This window comes from Chiloscyllium plagiosum, chromosome 20 (genome assembly GCF_004010195.1).
Source record: "Chiloscyllium plagiosum isolate BGI_BamShark_2017 chromosome 20, ASM401019v2, whole genome shotgun sequence".
Lineage (NCBI taxonomy): Eukaryota > Metazoa > Chordata > Chondrichthyes > Orectolobiformes > Hemiscylliidae > Chiloscyllium > Chiloscyllium plagiosum.
In genome coordinates this window covers 44381945-44400230 of record NC_057729.1, presented here as the reverse complement: position 1 = coordinate 44400230, position 18286 = coordinate 44381945, and the positions used below count along the sequence as shown (strand labels likewise).

General features: G+C 40.1%; 1 protein-coding gene across 2 annotated transcripts in view; it reads left to right on the top strand.

The window, feature by feature from the left end:
* The window catches only part of ift52 (intraflagellar transport 52 homolog (Chlamydomonas)), a 46272-nt gene that overhangs the window by 14731 nt on the left and 13255 nt on the right, over positions 1 to 18286 (top strand). Inside the window, exons 2-7 of one of the 2 annotated variants that reach the window (XM_043710666.1) lie at positions 8566 to 8690; positions 12186 to 12273; positions 14153 to 14282; positions 14378 to 14453; positions 15649 to 15720; positions 16793 to 16919. In XM_043710666.1, the coding sequence (XP_043566601.1) occupies positions 8566 to 8690; positions 12186 to 12273; positions 14153 to 14282; positions 14378 to 14453; positions 15649 to 15720; positions 16793 to 16919 (618 nt within the window). Of the gene's footprint in view, positions 1 to 8565; positions 8691 to 12185; positions 12274 to 14152; positions 14283 to 14377; positions 14454 to 15648; positions 15721 to 16792; positions 16920 to 18286 lie in introns of those variants that run through there. The other variant, XM_043710667.1, reaches the window with a different exon arrangement.

Here is an 18286-nt window from a genome sequence, read left to right as displayed (position 1 = left end):
GTGAGTGACTTCCCTTGATATTCCAGGTACACCATTTAATCAAATCATTAGCCATAATCTTCTGCAATTACATTTAAATTCCAGAGAGGAGGAACCCGAACCACAAATTGCTGAGCCTTAGTGTTGCATAGTCCACCAAATATAAAAACTTCATAAACTAAAACCACTACATTTAACAAACATACAAAATTATTAAAAATAAAAAAAAATAAAAAACAGAAAACAAACCAACATGTAAAGCGCCAATAGCGCTGAGTAGGGGAACTCACCCCCTACCAGGAGGGGGCAACTACCCATCCCGAACTGCCCATAAATAGGCATCTAACCATCTCAACCACCTTCACTTCTCCCAGCGAGAGCCGCATCGCAAGCACAAGCTAAAAAGAATAAACACCCCATAGAATATCAATATGATTGAAAAAAAAATTCTTTTATTAATAAAAAGGGGAATAAATACCCCACCCATCCTTTGGTATGTCCTAACTTAGAAATTTAAAATGTACATCTTAACCACCACCAGACATAGTTTGAACCAAATTATTATCAATAGAGGTTTAAAAAAAAAGGGGGAAAAACCTCCATTTCTTTTACAGAATGATAAACGCATACCCAAACAACAATATTTATACATATTACAATTGTTTAACTTAGGTTAGTTTGTCCACAAAGTCTCTTGTGTCAAAAAGATGCATGGATCCGTCTGAGGTGATCCGAAGCGCTGCTGGATATCTCAGGGAGTACTGAATCCCAAGCTCCTTCAATCTTCTCTTGACACCATCATACGATTTTCGTTTCTGGATCACCGCCGCTGAAAAGTCCTGAAAAAACATGATCTTAGACCCCTCGTAAATTAGGGCCTTTGGATCCTTCCCCTGGAGTCTGGAAACCTCCATGACTCTCTCCTTACCCCGGTAATGATGGAACCACACCAGGAAAGGACGAGGGTGTTGACCCAGACCCAACCTCTGTACTGCGACCCGGTGAGCCCTCTCTATCTTCAATCCTCTCATGCCAGTCTCCAAGTCAAGGAATTTTGGAAGCCAATCTTCAACAAATTCCACAGGTTGCTCACCAACCTTACCCTCGGGCAGACCGATGATCCGAATGTTTTTTTCTCCTGCCCCCGTTTTCAAGATCATCCACTTGGTCAACCAAATTACGAACCTGCGTCTTCAGGGCTTGGATCTCTTCCTTGAATGAACTGGCATCAGCTTCCACCACTGTGACCCTGTGCTCCACTTCTTCCGTCCTCTTCTCCAGGTCTCCCAGCTGCTGCTCATGCTTCTGCAGCATGAGAGAGACTGGAGCCAGCTTCTCTTCAATCTGTTTCCCCAACATCTCGCGAGATTTCGAGAGCTGGTTCACCAGGTCTTGGAGAGTAATCTGCTCTGAGGCTGCTGCAGGCTGAGCTGCTGGCCCAGCCTCCGATGCTCCTCCTCCCTTTTTAGGCATTTCTGGACAGCTGAAAATACAGGTAAGTCAATTTTGAAATGTTTCTTGGGGCTCCACAATCTTTCCAGTACCCCAAGAAATCCTGATGATCTGGGTTGGGTGGTTTAAAGGACCATCCTGCTGCTGCGATGCGAAGCTCTGCAGTGTGATCTTCTCAGATCGGCGCCATCTTAGATCCCCACATTTGCTTTTTTAACCACGGACTCAACCTGCAAGTTAACCTTTAGATAATCCTGGACTAGCACTCCCAGATCCCTTTGTACTTTGGCTTTATGAATTTTTTCACCGTTTAGAAAATAGTCCATGCCTGTATTCTTTATTCCAAAGTGCAAGACCTCACATTTGCTCACATTGAATTTCATCAGCCATTTCTTGGACGACTCTCCTAATCTGTCTAAATCTTTCCACAGCCTCCCCACCTTCTCAGAACTACCTGCCTGTCAGCCTAACTTCGTATCATCAGCAAACTTCACCAAAATGCCCCCAGTCCCTTCATCCAGTTCATTAATATATAAAGTGAACAGCTGCGGCCCCAACACTGAACCCTGCGGGGCACCATTTGTCACTAGCTGCCATTCCGAAAAAGAACCTTTTATTCCAACTTTCTGCCTTCTGTCAGACAGCCTATCCTCAATCCATGCCAGTAGCTCACCTTGAACATCGTGGACCCTCACCTTACTCAGAAGCTTTCCGTGAGGCACCTTATCAAGGCCTTTTGGAAGTCTAGATAGATAACATCCACTGGATTTCTCTGGTCTAACCTACTTGTTGTCTCTTCGAAGAATTGTAACAGGTTTGTCAGGCTCGACCTCCCCTTACTAAATCCATGTTGATTTGTTCTAATCCAACCCTGCACTTCTAAGAATTTAGAAATCTCATCCTTAACGATGGATTCTAGAATTTTACCTACAACTGACATAAGGCTAATCGGCCTATAATTTTCCATCTTTTGTCTTGATCCTTTCTTGAACAACAGCAATTTTTCCAATCATCTGGGACTTTCCCTGATTCCAGTGATTTTTGAAAGATTACAACCAACCAACGCCCACGCTATTTCTTCAGTCACCTCCCTCAGAACTCTAGGGTGTAGCCCATCCAGGCCAGAAGATTTATCAATTTTTAGACCTTTCAGCTTTTCTAGCACTTTCTCTTTTGTAATGGCTACCATACTCAACTCTGCCCCTTGACTCTCCTTAATTGTTGGGATATTACTCACATCTTCCACTGTGAAGATTGACACAAAAAGTATTTATTAAATTCTTCAGCTATTTCCTTATCTCTCATCACTAGCCTTCCTACATCAATTTGGAGCAGCCCAATTTCTACTTTTGCCTCTCATTTATTTCTTATGTATTGACAGAAACTTACTATCATTTCTAATATTACTGGCAAGCTTACCTTTCATATTTGATCCTCTGCTTCCTTATTTCTCTTTTTTGTTATTCTCTGTTTTTGTAGTCTTCCCAATCTTCTGATTTCCCAGTGCTCTTGGCCACTTTATAGGTTCTCTTCTTTCTTTTTCTTTGATACATTTCCTGACTTCCTTTGTCAGCCATGGCTGTGTAACCCCCCTCCCCAGGATAAACTTTCTTTTCTTTGAGGTGAACCTCTGTACTGAGTCCTAAATTACATCGAGAAACTCCTGCCATTGTTGCTCTGCTGTCTTCCCCACGAGGCTCTGCTTCCACTTGATTTTTGTCAGTTTCTCTCTCATGCTCTTGTAATTACCTTTATTTAACTATAACACCTTTGCATCTGATTTTGCCTTCTCTCTTTCAAACTGCAGGCTGAACTCTACCATATTATGATCGCTGCCTCCTAAGTGTTTCCTTACTTTAAGATATTTTATAAAGTCTGGCTCATTACATAGCACTAAGTCCAGATTAGCCTGCTCCCTTGTGGGAACCATCACAAACTGTTCCAAAAAGCCACCCTGTAAGCATGTCATGAATTGCCTTTCTTTGGATCCAAGGCAACATTATTCACCCAGTCTATTTGCATATGAAATCCCCCATGATCACCGTGATCTTGCCTTTCTGACATGTCCTATCAATTTTTCTGGTACATCTTATGCCTATGGCCCTGACCACAACTGAGAGATCTGTACATAACTCCCATTATGGTGTTTTTGCCTTTGTAGTTCCTCAACTCCAACCACACAGACTCTACCTCATCTGACCCTATGTTATTCAGTGCCATAGATTTAATTTCATTCTTAACTAACAAGGCAACCCCGCCCCCTCTACCCACCTCTGTCTTTTTAATAAGTTGTAAATCCTTGGATGTTTAACTGCCAGTCCTGAACCCCCTACAATCGTGTCTCTGTAATGCCTACCACATCATAATCATTCACGATGATTTATGCTGTTAATTCATCTACTTTGTTACCAATACTACGAGCATTCAGGTAAAGCACCTTATTGCTAATTTTCTTAACCTCATGATTTCCATCACCTCTCGTAATATGTCCTAAGTTATCCTTCCTTTTTGCTTCATTCCTTGTCTGCCTCGAACTTAAACCCTGCACACATTTTTTTTAATTTCAAAAATATACTTTATTCATTAAAATTATTTTGGTGATGCCATACATATGTAAACATTCCATTTCTTTACATACAGATCGGAATTAATCATTCGTACATTCATAATCATTGACTATCCAGATATTCTGCTGAGGCATCAGCGGAGCCCAACTACTGACTGGGCCCCCTGTTCTTCTTAGGCAGGCAGACCTTACATGGTGGTCTTTCCCCACCTCGCCTTGGTGGCAGCTACCCCAAGCTTCAGCGCATCCCTCAGCATGTAGTCCTGAACCTTGGAATGTGCCAGTCTGCAACACTCACTCGGTCAACTCCTTCAGCCGGAAGATCAACAGGTTTCGGGCAGACCAAAGAGCGTCTTTCACCGAGTTGATGATCCTCCAGGCAAGTTGATGTACGTCTCGGTGTGCGTCCCTGAGAACAGACCGTAGAGCACGGGAGTCCCACGTCACGGAGCTGCTCGGGACGAACCTCGACAAACACCTCTGCGTTCCTCTCCAGACTTCCTTTGAATAGGCACATTCCAGAAGGAGGTGTGTGACTGTCTCTTCCCCTCCACAGCTGCTTCTAGGGCAATGTGCAGTGGGGCAGAGAGTCCGGGCGTGCATAAAGGATCTCACCGGCAGACCTCTTCTCACCACCAGCCAAACCATGTTTTGAAAGTTTTGGGGATAAGGCATTCTGCCAAATGACTTTGACAGTCTGCCCAGGGAACCGTTCAATAGGATCCGCCCTCTCCTTTTCCCGAATGGTCTCAAGGACATGACGTGCTGATCACTTCCTGATGGACTTGTGGTCAAAGATGTTTTACTTCATAAATTTCTCCATGAAGGACAAGTGATACGGAATGGTCAACTGCTTGGAGCATTCCGTGGCAGCGAGACAGGCCCATCCTTAGCAACACCGGAGACAGGTAGAACCTCAGTACGTAGTGACACTTGGTGTTTGTGTACCGGGAATCCACACACAAAGGTGGCCATCAGGGTGAGGGTGGCATTGGCCGTGTTTTTCTCCCCGTTGCCCAGATCTTTATACGTGGTGTCCCTTCGGATCTGATCCATCTTTAATCTCCACATGAAGTGGAAGATGGCCCGGGTGACTGCGGTGGCACAGGTTCTGGGCCAGACCTATGCCACATATAACAACACTGACAGTACCTCACACCTGATGACCAGGTTTTTTCCCATGATGAAGAGCGACCGTTGCTCCCATCTGCCTAGTTTCTGCCTCACTTTACTGATTCACTCCTCCCAAGACTTGGCGCATCCTCAGAACCAAATATCCAGCACCTTCAGGTGGTCAGTCCTGATGGTGAAGGGGATCGAGGATTGGTCGACCCAGTTCTCAAAGTGCATGGCCTCGTTCTTGCCTTGGTTTACCTTGGCCCCGAGGCCCGTTCGAACTGGTCACACATGCACATGAATCTGTGCACGGACAGCAGATCTGAGCAGAAAATGGCAACGTCATCCATGTACAAGGAGGCCTTAACCTGTAGGCCACCACTGCCAGGAATAGTCACCCCTCTCAGGCTCGCATCCTTCCTGATGGACTCGGCAAATGGCTCTATGCAGCGCACAAACTCGGCAGGAGAGAGAGGGCAGCCCTGCCTGACTCCAGCTCTGACTGGGAAGCTATCTGATTCCCACCCATTGATTGAGATTGCACTGGCAATGTTGGTGTAGAGCGGTCTGATCCAATTGCAGATTCCCTCCCCAAAGCCCATTTTGGAGAGAACATCCCTCATATACACGTGCAATATCCTGTCAAAGGCTTTCTCCTGGTCCAGGCTAATGAAGCAGGTGTCTACCCCCTTATCCTGCACATAGGCAATCGTATCCCTGGCGAGTGTGAGACCCTCAGCGATCTTCCTGCCCGGTGGTCAGGGTGAATCACCAATCCCAGAGCAGACCTGACCCGATTGGTGATGATCTTTGACAAGATTTTGTAATCCAAGTTTAATAGTGAGATTGGTCTCCAATTTCTAATTTCCTTCCTCTCCCCTTGTAGATGAAGGTGATGATGCCTTTCCTCATGGATTTGCTCATGGTACCCACCAGAAGCATACTGACATACACCTCCAGCAGGTCCTGGCCAATCAAGTTCCAAAGAGCAGAATAGAGCTCGACCGGTAAGCCGTCGCTTCCGGGAGTTTTATTCTTTTCGAAGGACTCGAGGGCCTTGGTCAGCTCATCCAGAGATAACGGCCGGTCCAGCCTCTCCCGTGTTCTTAATGCTAATCTGCTGCTTATCTATCTTCTTGACTCCATGCTCCCTGTTGCTTTCCCTTTCCCTCCTTCTTCACCCCCCCACCCCGCCCCCCCCCCCCAAACTCACAAGTTTAAAGTCCACCCTATTTATTCTTTTTGCCAGAACACTGGTTCCAGATTGGTTCAGGTGGAGACCATCCCATCAGTACAGATCACCCTGGTTCCAAAACTGATGCCAGTGTCCCATGAAATGGAATCCCTCTTTCCCACACCAATCTCTTAGCCACATGTTTACTTCCCTAATTTTCTTATCGCTGTGCCAATTTAGGTCTCTAATTTGCATCAGTTTGCATGTGGCTCAAGTAGTAATTCCAGAACTTATTACCTTGCCTTAGGTTCTGCTTTTTAATTCAGCCCAGAACTGCTTGTAGTCCTTCAGCAGAACCTCTTTCCTAGTCTCTTTGTGTCATTAGTATCTAAAAGGACCATTGGATCATTTCCCCTCCCACTCCAAGTTCTCTCCAGCATAGATGAAATGTTCTCAACCTTGGAACTAGGTAGGCAACATAGTCTTCAGGATCTGTTTTTCCTGCTAAGAGCAGTATCGATTTCCCTATCTATGATACCCTATATTATTACTATATTTCTCTTTGAACACCAGTTGAATAGCACCTTGGATCATGATACTATTCAACCTCATACTGAATGTACAAGGGCACTGGCTGAGACTCCTCCAGAGCTAAATTCTGGGTCCCCGTACTGCCTCACGCAGTCATACCTTCCTATCCCTGACCATTAATGTAATTGGTTCCACATTTTCCTTAGTTATCACCTTAGTTTTTTTTATAAAAAATACATTGTTTTAAATTGTACTTCCAAATTATTTTCCCTTCCCTCTGTTTTTTTTTAAACTACTTTTAACTTTTAGCCTTGTCTTTAGCCTTCTACACTGCTGTAGTCTTTCTGCTGTATTGAGCTCTGGTATCTGACATAAGCTTTTCATTTTTCTCCAGCCTACCCTGTTTACTTTTTGACATCTGGTAGCAGAAGAATTTAGTTTTGGTACTCCAACTCCTTTTCCTTTCCAGAAACTCATTTGCCCTGAACCCTGTATAATCTTCTGAATGCTTCCCACTGCTCTGACACCAATTTACCTTCAAGTAGCTATTTCCACCCTCCATCATATCTCCACTTGGTAAAATCATCCTTTTCCCATTTTAAATCTTCTGCACTTTGTCTTTTCTATAACCATCTTTTCTATAACCATATTCAATTTATCTGAATTATAATCACTGTTACTAAAACGCAGTTGTGCTGATACTCTTGCTGCCTACAAACCTACATTTCCTAAAAGCAACTTCAGAAGTGCCCCTTCTCTTGTTGAGCTTGTTACATGCTGGCTTTAAAAATATATAACTTTACTGAAAGCAGTTTTTATTTCATATTCACGGGATGAGGGCATCACTGGCAAGGCTAGCATTTATTGCCCATCCCTAATTTCTCAGAGGGCCAGTCTAAGAGTCAACCACATTGCTGTGGATCTGGAGTCCTATGTAGGCCAGACCAGATAAGGATGGCAGTTGTCTTACCTAAAGGACATTAGTGAACCTGATAGGTTTTTCCGACAATCAACAATGGATTCATGGTCACCATTTGACTCTTTAATTCCAGATATTTATTGAATTCAAATTCCACCATCTGCATTGGCAAGATTCGAACCCAGATCATTACCTAAGCCTCTGCATTAACAGCTCAATGATAATATCACTAGACCATTGCATCCCTCCTGAAATTCAATAACTGTGCAATTTATACCTTTTTTGTACAGATTTTATCACAGTTAATATTAGTGTAATTTATACATCTGCGTGTTATTGTGTGTGCATATCCAATAAAATTTCCTACTTATCTGCCATTCTAAAGATGGTATCATATGGTAATCAGGATAGCAACTATTTTACCTGCTTGCTAACTCAATGTGATATCTTAATTGAATGATACACGTGCAATGTTCCTCAGTATAGAAATCGATTGTTTTAATCTGTGCTGTGCAGCTACTAACTATAGGTGGAAAGACAACATATTAATACAAACCATATAGTTCTTTATAATGTCATTAACTACACATTAATAGAAATTTTAAGCATGTGTCTTAAATAGCAGGAACCATTTTGTACAATCTGATTTATGGCCAAATTCACAAATATATAGTGTACTTTGCATCAGAGAGTGTTACCATTTGTCAACTTTGCTTTTTTTCCTCTCAGAAGAGTGAAAAGGGTATGAGGTAAGGTTTGAATTCAAATTCCTATCTAAGTTGCATAATTAAAAACATAGTGATTAGAAGGTGTCCTTTTTTCTTCAAGGAAACCATGGAGAAGGATCAACGAAATATAATAGTTTTTAATGCATCAAAAAAAGAACTCTTTACTGCCAATAGTGGTTACAAGTCATTGCAGAAGAAACTTCGGACCAACTGGAAAATACAAAGGCAGGTGTTTGTTTGCATCTTTAACTTGTGATTTCTATATTTCAGACCCACCTTAGATATTCAAGTCTATTCGGCAAGGTATTTTTTCTGTTTTAAGTAATTTCCCAAGCTGTAAACCGAATCCAGAAGATTACTATTTGTGCATTGGAAATACACAAAGCTGTAGACCATACTGACTGAGAATAGACACCAGCTGAGGAAAGATACCATACTGACAAACCATGTGACTGAAACTGAAATAGATCATGTTTATTAAACAGAATGAAAACCAATTACAGTGGGAACTTGATTATCTGAACGTGATGGGCGGGCACTATTTTGATCGGATAATCAATTATACAGAAATCGATTTAAATTCCTTTTTCTTGGGCTCGGATTTTTAAAGTCTGCTCCCCGTTCAGGAGACTGCAGCAGCACATAGCGTGCGAGGCCTTGCCACCAACACCGCCTCTGGCCAACCGTGTCCCCCAACCCGGTCCAAACCCGTCCCGGTCTAAACCCGCCCCCGTCACTGCCCCTAACCCGGTCCAACCCCACTCCCGACCCTCAGCACAAAGCGTGCAATCCCCCACCCCAACACAGTCAACCGCCACTCCCACCCCACCCCTGGCCTGGGCCATCCAGACTGCACACCAACAATGAGACAGCTGCTGTTGCAGCTGTCTTTGTGGGGTAAGTCTCCAAATAGCGCACAGACACAGCCACACACAACTTTTTACTGCAAACCTTTGACAGGTTCCATGTTTGCCCTATACAGGACAATGTTGAAGAGATTATTCCTGGGAAGCCGGGGTGGGGGGTGCTTGGATACACCCCTCTGTAGAACTCCAGGGAAAGTGTGAGGAGAGAGAGGGGGCAGGCAGTCAGTCAGTCATTTGGAGACGGTGCCAGTTTAACCACTGTAAACAAAATACGCAATCACTGTCGGAAACATGTCTTTGATGTAATGTTTCTATCAGGACCTCGAGATCTCCTTTGGATAATCCGATTTTCGGATAATTGATAATCGGATAATCGAGGTTCCCCTGTGTATACATACTGCAGTAATTACTTTTCCTTCAAATTGTTTAACATTATTAATACCTAAAAGTGTTTTCTTCCGTAACTTGAGTATTGAATCATGATGAAAATATTTACATCAGTGCTGTTTGTAGAAATTATTGACTGGCCACTTTTGTGACAACAGTGACATTGTTTTCATCATATGCACTACTTTTAGTCAAAAATGCCTTGTGTAAATTCACACAAAATGGGTAAAAATGCCATTAGTAACCAAAAAAGAAAAGCTCTCAAAAGTTTTTTTTTTAAGACTTTTGCACTCTATTTCTGATATTATCACTTTGTTAACAAACTCCAAATATAAACCACACACACTTTCACTGAGTGAAGGATATTGAGACCACTTGCCCACTGACTATCTTTATCATTTACATTTTATTTGCTAATCAGGAAAAAAATACAATAATTGCATTGGAAGATTAACGGCTATCATATTTGACAATTATGCACCTGATGAAGGAGCAGTGCTCCGAAAGCTAATATTTTAAATAAACCTGTTGGACTATAACCTGATGTTGTGTGATTTTTAACTTCTTTTTTTATATTTGACAACAGTTGAGTACTGTGACACTTATATCTTATTGGAAATCTGATGAACTGTTACTATAATATATAGCAGAACAGTAAGGTAAAACATACTGAATATTGCCTGTGTTGAAATTCAGAAAGAGACTCAAGATTTTTCTTGAAGTCAGGTTAATACAAGAAGGTACTTGCATTATTTTGACTAAAATCAGTTTCAAAGCCACTTTTACTATGTCATTGGTGCTTTGAAATCTGACCCACACATGTCTCACATTCAATTAATGATCTGACAAAGTGTGAGCAGGAGAAATAAGCCTACCAATTAATGTAGTTGGTCAGCACCTTACAGATAGTTTGCTCCAGCAACTCTTAAATAATAGGAGAACAAAATTGCCTTTAGTGTAGTTAGGTCAAAGATATGCAATTTCTCATAATGGTTCACTAACACTTAATTATAGTTTTAAAAGTTACTTGAGATTGTAAACATTAAGAAGTTATACAACTATAATAAAACAAAGAAGCGCTGGCGATCTGAAACAAAAATAGAAATTGCTAACGTAAGTCAGCAGATCTGGCAGCATTTATGCGGACAAAGTAGAATTAACATTTCAAGTCTGGTGACTGGATTCTAATAAATACTCAAAACATTAACTCAGCTCTGTCCCCACAGATGCTGCCAGACATGCTGAAATTTGCCAAAGAATTCTCACTTTGTTTCAAAGCTAGACAATTAGTTGTAAATATCTTTCTATCCTGTCAATTTGTAATGAGAAAGCTATAAATTCCTAAATATAAACATTGTAGAAATTCTTAAGATCTGAATCAAGAATGGCTTGTCCATTCATGATTTTTCAAATATACTTAGTCGTAATGTTGAAAATAATTTAAAGTCTTCTCTAGTTTGGAAGTTACACAAATTAAGACGATCCATGAGCTTTTGGGAAAGAAGAAAACTGTGGGATGATTGCTTTTAGAGCTAGGTTTCTGAGAAGGACTTCTTATAAAATGCAGCTGTCTTCAAGTAATTGATCATGTGACCAAGCTGCCTTGAGAGCAATACTAGGAAAAAGGGTAGACTAAAAGTTAAGTAGGAGTAAGTGGTTCCTTGGATGTAGTTCTGTGTTCAAGTAGTTTGGGGCTAGTTTAGCCAGAAGTTGTATAGGGAGGGTGTTTTTATTTTCAAGGAGGATTCTGTTAAAATTTTATATCTGTTCCTGAACACAATGATAATCGAAGGACTGAACAGTGAATTAGTTTTCTACAATAGCCAAGCTGAGAAGAGAGAGTTTAAGAACATTGGAACCAGGAGAGTTCTGACCCAAGGTGATGACAGTTAAGCTAGTGACTTTTGTATTGAATGGAAGTCTATCACAGTAGGATTGTTTGAGGGAATTTGAAGATACAGCCTTGCCTTTAAACGAAGCAAACGGCCCAAGAAATCTAAACCCTTATACGAATCTTCGAAATAGTACTCAGACCAAGTGGTTAATTTTCTGATTTCTCTTAAATACTTGGAGTCTGAGTCAAATGAGTATTGACATAAGTTTTTAATGAGTTTCATGGAAAGTGTAATCATCTTTATTTTATTTTAAATTTTTTTTATGTAACTGACTATTTAAGCTAGTCTATTTAAGATGGAGTGTAGTTTTTAGCACTTAGGTTCTTTGATTTCTGTCTGCAGTAAAATTCTGATTTAAGCTGTGAACTTTATGGATTTGTTCTTTTAGTAAGACTTTACAAGGAATAAATAAACACGTTACTAGTCTCGATATAATTATAATTCCATATATTGAGGGTTAAGAGTAGTCTTATTTCTAACGACCACCAAATTTATTAAATGCTTAACAAGCTTGTATTAGTTTTTTTTTTGAGAAAATAATTTCAAACTTCATTCATTCTTGTGGTTGACAGTTTTAAAGATGAAATCACTGAAGAAAAACTGATAGGTGTGAAACTATGGATCACAGCAGGACCCAGAGAAAAATTCACTGCTGCTGAAGTAAGAAAGCACATTAATTCTGTAAATGGATTTTGCAGAATTTGATACTTTATGATCAGTGTTATGACATGATGGACCAAAGGGCCTGTTCTTATGTTGTACTGTACCATGTTCTATGAAGTACAATTGCAACATTTAAAAGGCATTTGGTTGGGTATATGAGCGCGTTTTGAGAAGATTTGTAGCTCTAGTTGAGGTTTTGGATGTAGGTTTACTCACTGAGCTGGAAGGTTCATTTCCAGACGTTTCGTCACCCTACTAGGTAACATCTTCAGTGGGCCTCGGGGCGAAACACTGTGGATAATTCCTGCTTTCTATTTATATGTTTGGGTTTCTTTGGGTTGGTGATGTCATTGCCTGTTCTTTTTCTCAGGGTGTGGTAGATGGGATCTAACTCCATGTGTTTGTTGATAGAGTTCTGGTTGGAATGCCGTGCTTCTAGGAATTCTCTGCGTGTCTGTTTGGCTTGTCCTAGAATGGATATTTTGACCCAGTCGAAGTGGTGTCCTTCCTCCTCAGTATGTAAGGATACTAGTGAGTGAGGGTCATGTAATTTTGTGGCTAGTTGATGTTCATGTATCCTGGTGGCTAGCTTTGTGCCAGTTTGTCCAGTGTAGTGTTTGTTATAGTTCCTGGCACAGTATTTTGTAAATAACATTAGTTTTGCTTGTTGTCTGTATAGGGTCTTTCAAGTTCATTAGCTACTGTTTTAGTGTGTTGGTGGGTTTGTGGGCTACCATGATGCCAAGGGGGAGAATTCCTAGAAGCATGGCATTCCAACCGGAACTCTGTCAACAAACACATCGAGTTAGATCCCATCTACCACACCCGGAGAAAAAGCATGGGAAATGACATCACCACAGGAAATGACATCACCGACCCAAAGAAACCCAAACATATAAATAGAAAGCAGGAATTAACCACAGTGCTTCGCCCAGAGGCCCACTGAAGATGTTACCTAGTAGGGTGACGAAACGTCTGGAAATGAACCTTCCAGCTCAGCAAGCAAACCTACATCCATGGTTTTATGAATAGGAAGGGTTTGGAGGGATATGGGCCAGGTGCTGGCAGGTGAGACTAGATTGGGTTGGGATATCTGGTCATCATGGACGAGTTGGACCGAAGGGTCTGTTTCCGTGCTGTACATCTCTATGACTTTGACTCTCTGCAGTACATTTAGTAATGGGACAGTGTCTGTGAATGTGAATAAGCTAATATTCCAGAAAAGATTTTCCATATCAAACATATGCATGCCTTCTATAAATTATTTACCAGTAAGTACTGAAGTGAAATTCTTCCAGTTAAAAGCTGGCAAGTATTCTTTTACTCTGTAACTAATGTCCTACTTATGAGATTGTATGCTTCAGATCTTCATGTTTTGAGAAAGATCTTTGTAAAGAAATAATTTGTATTAATATAGCTTGCTTTACATCTCAAACCACTTCAAAGTCAATGATTGTTAACCTGCAGCAACTAATGTTTTATGTTGGTGGTCTGTTAAAGTTCACTCAACAAGTTTGTGCTGCTGTGGTATTACATGGTGTAGTCTGCAGCTATGGATAATGATGGCTGAGGCTCCAACAGTCTTTCCAACACATGCTGACCAAGACTTTCACTTGCTCTTGCTGGCAGGTTTTGCAGGTTGATAGTCAAGCTATTTGGCTGGTTATAAATACACAGATGGGTCTTGAACCCTGAGTTTCTGACTCGGAGGCAAATAGTGTTACCCACTGTGTCACAAAAACTCTGGTGTAATGTAAGCAAATTGTTTAATTGTTAAAAAGTTATTTGAGTGTTATTTTATGGCTGTGATTGAGCCAGATTTAATTTTGAAGAAGTACTCCACATTTGATTGATCATTGTAATTTTTTTTTTGAAGCTTGAAATATTGAAAAAATACCTAGAAAATGGAGGGCGTATTCTTGTGATGCTGGGGGAAGGTGGAGAATCTAAATATGACACAAACATAAACTTTTTGTTAGAGGAATATGGAATTATGGTAAATAATGGTGAGCATTGTAAATTTTCTTGAAATTTTGTTTTTGCCATTTGTACTTTAATATGGATAATCTTAATTGTAATTTTAAATATCTTTATCCTAAAGATGCTGTTGTGAGAAATATGTACTACAAATATTTCCACCCTAAAGAAGCATTAATATCAAATGGAATTTTGAACAGGTAACCTTGTGTTTCACCTACAGCTTAGTCATTTTCATTCTACCCCGTGATGCTATTTGTAAAGTAATTTACATCTTTTATTGATAAATTACTTATGGGGGAAGAGGATCAAATAATACTCCATTTATTCAGTTGGTTATTACATAAATTGCATTTTTATTTTATTATATTGTCAATTCTTTAGAACAGATGTTTTGTAGCTGTTATTTTCCACTCAGGTTCTTAATGTTTGTCTAACTAAATTTTGAGGGGTAAGGATATATTAATCTTCCTCATCTCAGTTGATACTGAAATTGTGTTGAAACTACAAATTTTTATTCTGGATTAGTGGTGCTGGAAGAGCACAGCAGTTCAGGCAGCATCCAAGGAGCAGCGAAATCGACGTTTCGGGCAAAAGCTCTTCATCAGGAACTGCTGTGCTCTTCCAGCACCACTAATCCAGAATCTGGTTTCCAGCATCTGCGGTCATTGTTTTTATCTACAAACTTCTGGCCAAGCCATGTTTTCCAAGTGCAAGTGCTCTCAAATCATGTCAGACTTACTTGTCATCTTACTTTCTGACACAAAGTTATAACAAAGAGAAGTGTGCAGGCAGGAGCTATTATTGAAATTAAGTTATGATTTCTCTGCTGGGTCTTATGGTATAAGATATAGGAGTAGAAGTAGGCCATTCATTTGAAAATGGCTTGATTCGTCATTGACAAGGCACACATCTTGCCTGTTCTGTTTTATCTAGTGAATTCTGAACATTGAAATTACTCTAACCTGAACAATGAACCACAGATTGACGAATGGTCTACTGCCAAATGAAAAAGTTGGTTCAACCAAAGTATTAAACATTGAGAAGTGCTCCACTTTGCTTAAGTGGTTAAGCTTCATTATCTGCAAAGACAAATAATTACAATGTTGGGAAGTTTTGAAGACACTTACTGCCACAAACATTTATCAATCGATGCAGAGTTTCATCTAACCTAACAATCAAAATCTCTAAAGGTTGCAGTTGTATGGAATGGTGGGAAGGAGGTGGTGGAAGATCGGATTAGACATGGATTTCAGGTGTTTTCTAAAATCCAACTTAAGTGACATTTGGGCTTGTGTATGTTCATTGTGAAATGAATAGATTACTTTAGAGTTTACTTTGGTAAAGTTGTTTCTCCTTCAAATGAGAATATGGAAAATTAATTGTTGTTCACAGGGAAATTAGTCGAGCGGCTGGAAAATCTGTGCCAGGCGTAATGGATGACGACAACAATGGCAACAACCTGCAGTAGGTTTTCCAAAAGTCACCAAATAGAACAATGATTTCTGTCCCACAAACTGTCATCTACTACTTTATGTGGCAGCCTTGCTTAAAAATTACTGACAGTCTGAATTCATAAATTAACTATTTAAAAACTATAGTTTTGTAGAAACATTTTAATAGGCAAAACTCTCATCCAACAGAATGCGTAGTCTTGGATTAATTGAGAATAAGACAAAAAATTACTTTAAAGAACTTGATAATCAGTGAACATTTCCAAAGAAGCAGTCATTCGTATTATGTAAACAAAACAATGCATTACGTAGCAAAGAAGTTTACTGAAATTCAAAAGCTAACTTGCTGTGATTTCTGCTGTATTCTTTGTTGATAAAGCAATGATACAAATCAGAACACATAATTAAGGAGAGTTCATTAAATGATAAGTAATCAATGCAATAATTTCAGTTTCCAAAATTCCACACCATTTTGTGGTGTGCTTGCACAGTTACTTTGTTTACAATTACAGTTATTTACTTTTAATGGTAAAATAGTTAAGAGCTCCACTATATTGTCCATAAAGTGGTCTGAGTCGTGATTACCAATCATTATTAGTTGCCATGCAATGAATGAATCTGAAATGTGATTTAAAACATTTCAAGAAAGATTCTGGAAATTGATATAATTCATACTTGCACATAAAAATTTAAGTTGTTGCATTTTGTTTCAGAGCAATGAGAAATGCATGGCCATTGTTTAAAAATGTAGGACTAAATGGACTTTTGGAAAGCATCTTCATTACTGTAGATCACAGCATATAAGATGACCCTTATTACAGCCCCGTGAATCATCTTTTGCTGTATTTCATGGGAGTTTAGAGTGTGCCCAAACCGCTAAGAGCCCACATGGATATATAACAAAGGTGGCAACCACCCATATCCATGTTTCACTTTTATGCAAGGCATATATGCTGACCCCTGTTTTTGCAAGGACTTTTTTAAGACTTCAAAGATTGACTTGTATGTTAACATCTAATGTATTTGGTTACGTGGCTTATTGACAAGTAGACTTTTAGTAATCTTGTTGTTCTTGTATGTTACAGAGCCCTAACGTTTGTTTATCCATTTGGTGCCACACTGAGTGTAATGAAGCCAGCCATTGCAGTGCTGTCAACAGGTTCTGTGTGTTTTCCCCTCAACAGACCGATTCTAGCATTCTACTATTCCAAGGTGCCATTTCAAATACACTTGACTCTGCCAGAGCTTACTTCTGTGAAAATGGAATTCTTATCTTATTTATGATGGAAACAACTTCTATCTTGTTATATTCTAACAGAACTTTCTCGCCAGTAATAATGCCTCCCATTTTCCTGTCACTTAACCTGTACCTCAAAGAAATCTGTATCTTTCAACCAACTTTCTGCTTCCCAACTGTGAAGGCAATTTGCTGGTCTTTCCTATATGTGACTACCAAAACAGATCAGTGTGCTTGACTCTTACCTAGCCTAGCAAATCACTCCGTTATAGAATCTTAGAGCCTTAAAGCAGTACAGCACGGTAATAGACCCTTTGATCCAACTCATCCATGCTGACCAGATAACCTAAATTAATCTAGTCCCATTTGGCTCATTTCCCTCTAAATCCTTCCTATTCAGGTACCCATCCAGATGGCTTTTAAATGTTGTAATTGTACCAGCCTCCATCACTTCCTCTGGCAGATCATTCCATACACGCACCACCCTCTGCATGAAAAGGTTACCCCTTAGGTCCATTTTAAATCTCTCCCCTCTCACCTTAAACCTCTCACCAAAACCTCTAGGTTTCGACTCCCCTACTCCAGGGAAAAGACCTTGATTATTCATACTATCCATGCACCTCATGATTTTATCAACTTCTCTAAGGTCACCCTCAGCCTTCAATGCTCCAGGTAAAATAGCCCTCACCTATTCAACCTCCTAATAGCTCAAACCTTACAACCCTGGCAAAATCCTTGTCGATTTGTTTTCTGAACCCTTTCAAGTTTCATAACATCCTTCCTATAGTAGGGACACCAGAATTGAACACAGTATTCTAGAAGTGGCCAAACCAATGTGCTATACAGTCGCGATATGATCTCCCAACAAAAAGCAATTAAAGTGTTGGCTTTGCCAGTGATGCTCACATCCCATGAAAGTATAAATAGAAGTGATATGAATTAATGTATTGCACTTCAGAATGAATCCTATCTTTACACCCAGATCTGTTTGTTTCCTCATCTTCTGACTCCACTTTAACACAAGACACTTCACGTGCAATGCAATGTACAATAAAGCAGAATGTTAAAAACGTTTGTACTTTTAATTACTATGCCTAGTTCAAGCAGTAGTTAAGAACACACGCTGCTAATGAATGAACTAGCATAATTGTAGTGTCTGTTGTACCACTTTGCAACTTATTGATTGCTTGAAGATACTGGAAAAATTATTAACAGTAGACTTTATTAACCGGCACCAATGGGACCAGGAGTGTACCGGTTGATCAAATATTTCAGTTGATCAAATATTCCGGTTGATCAAGAGGTTCACATAATTGATATAAAAACACACACTAAATAATGG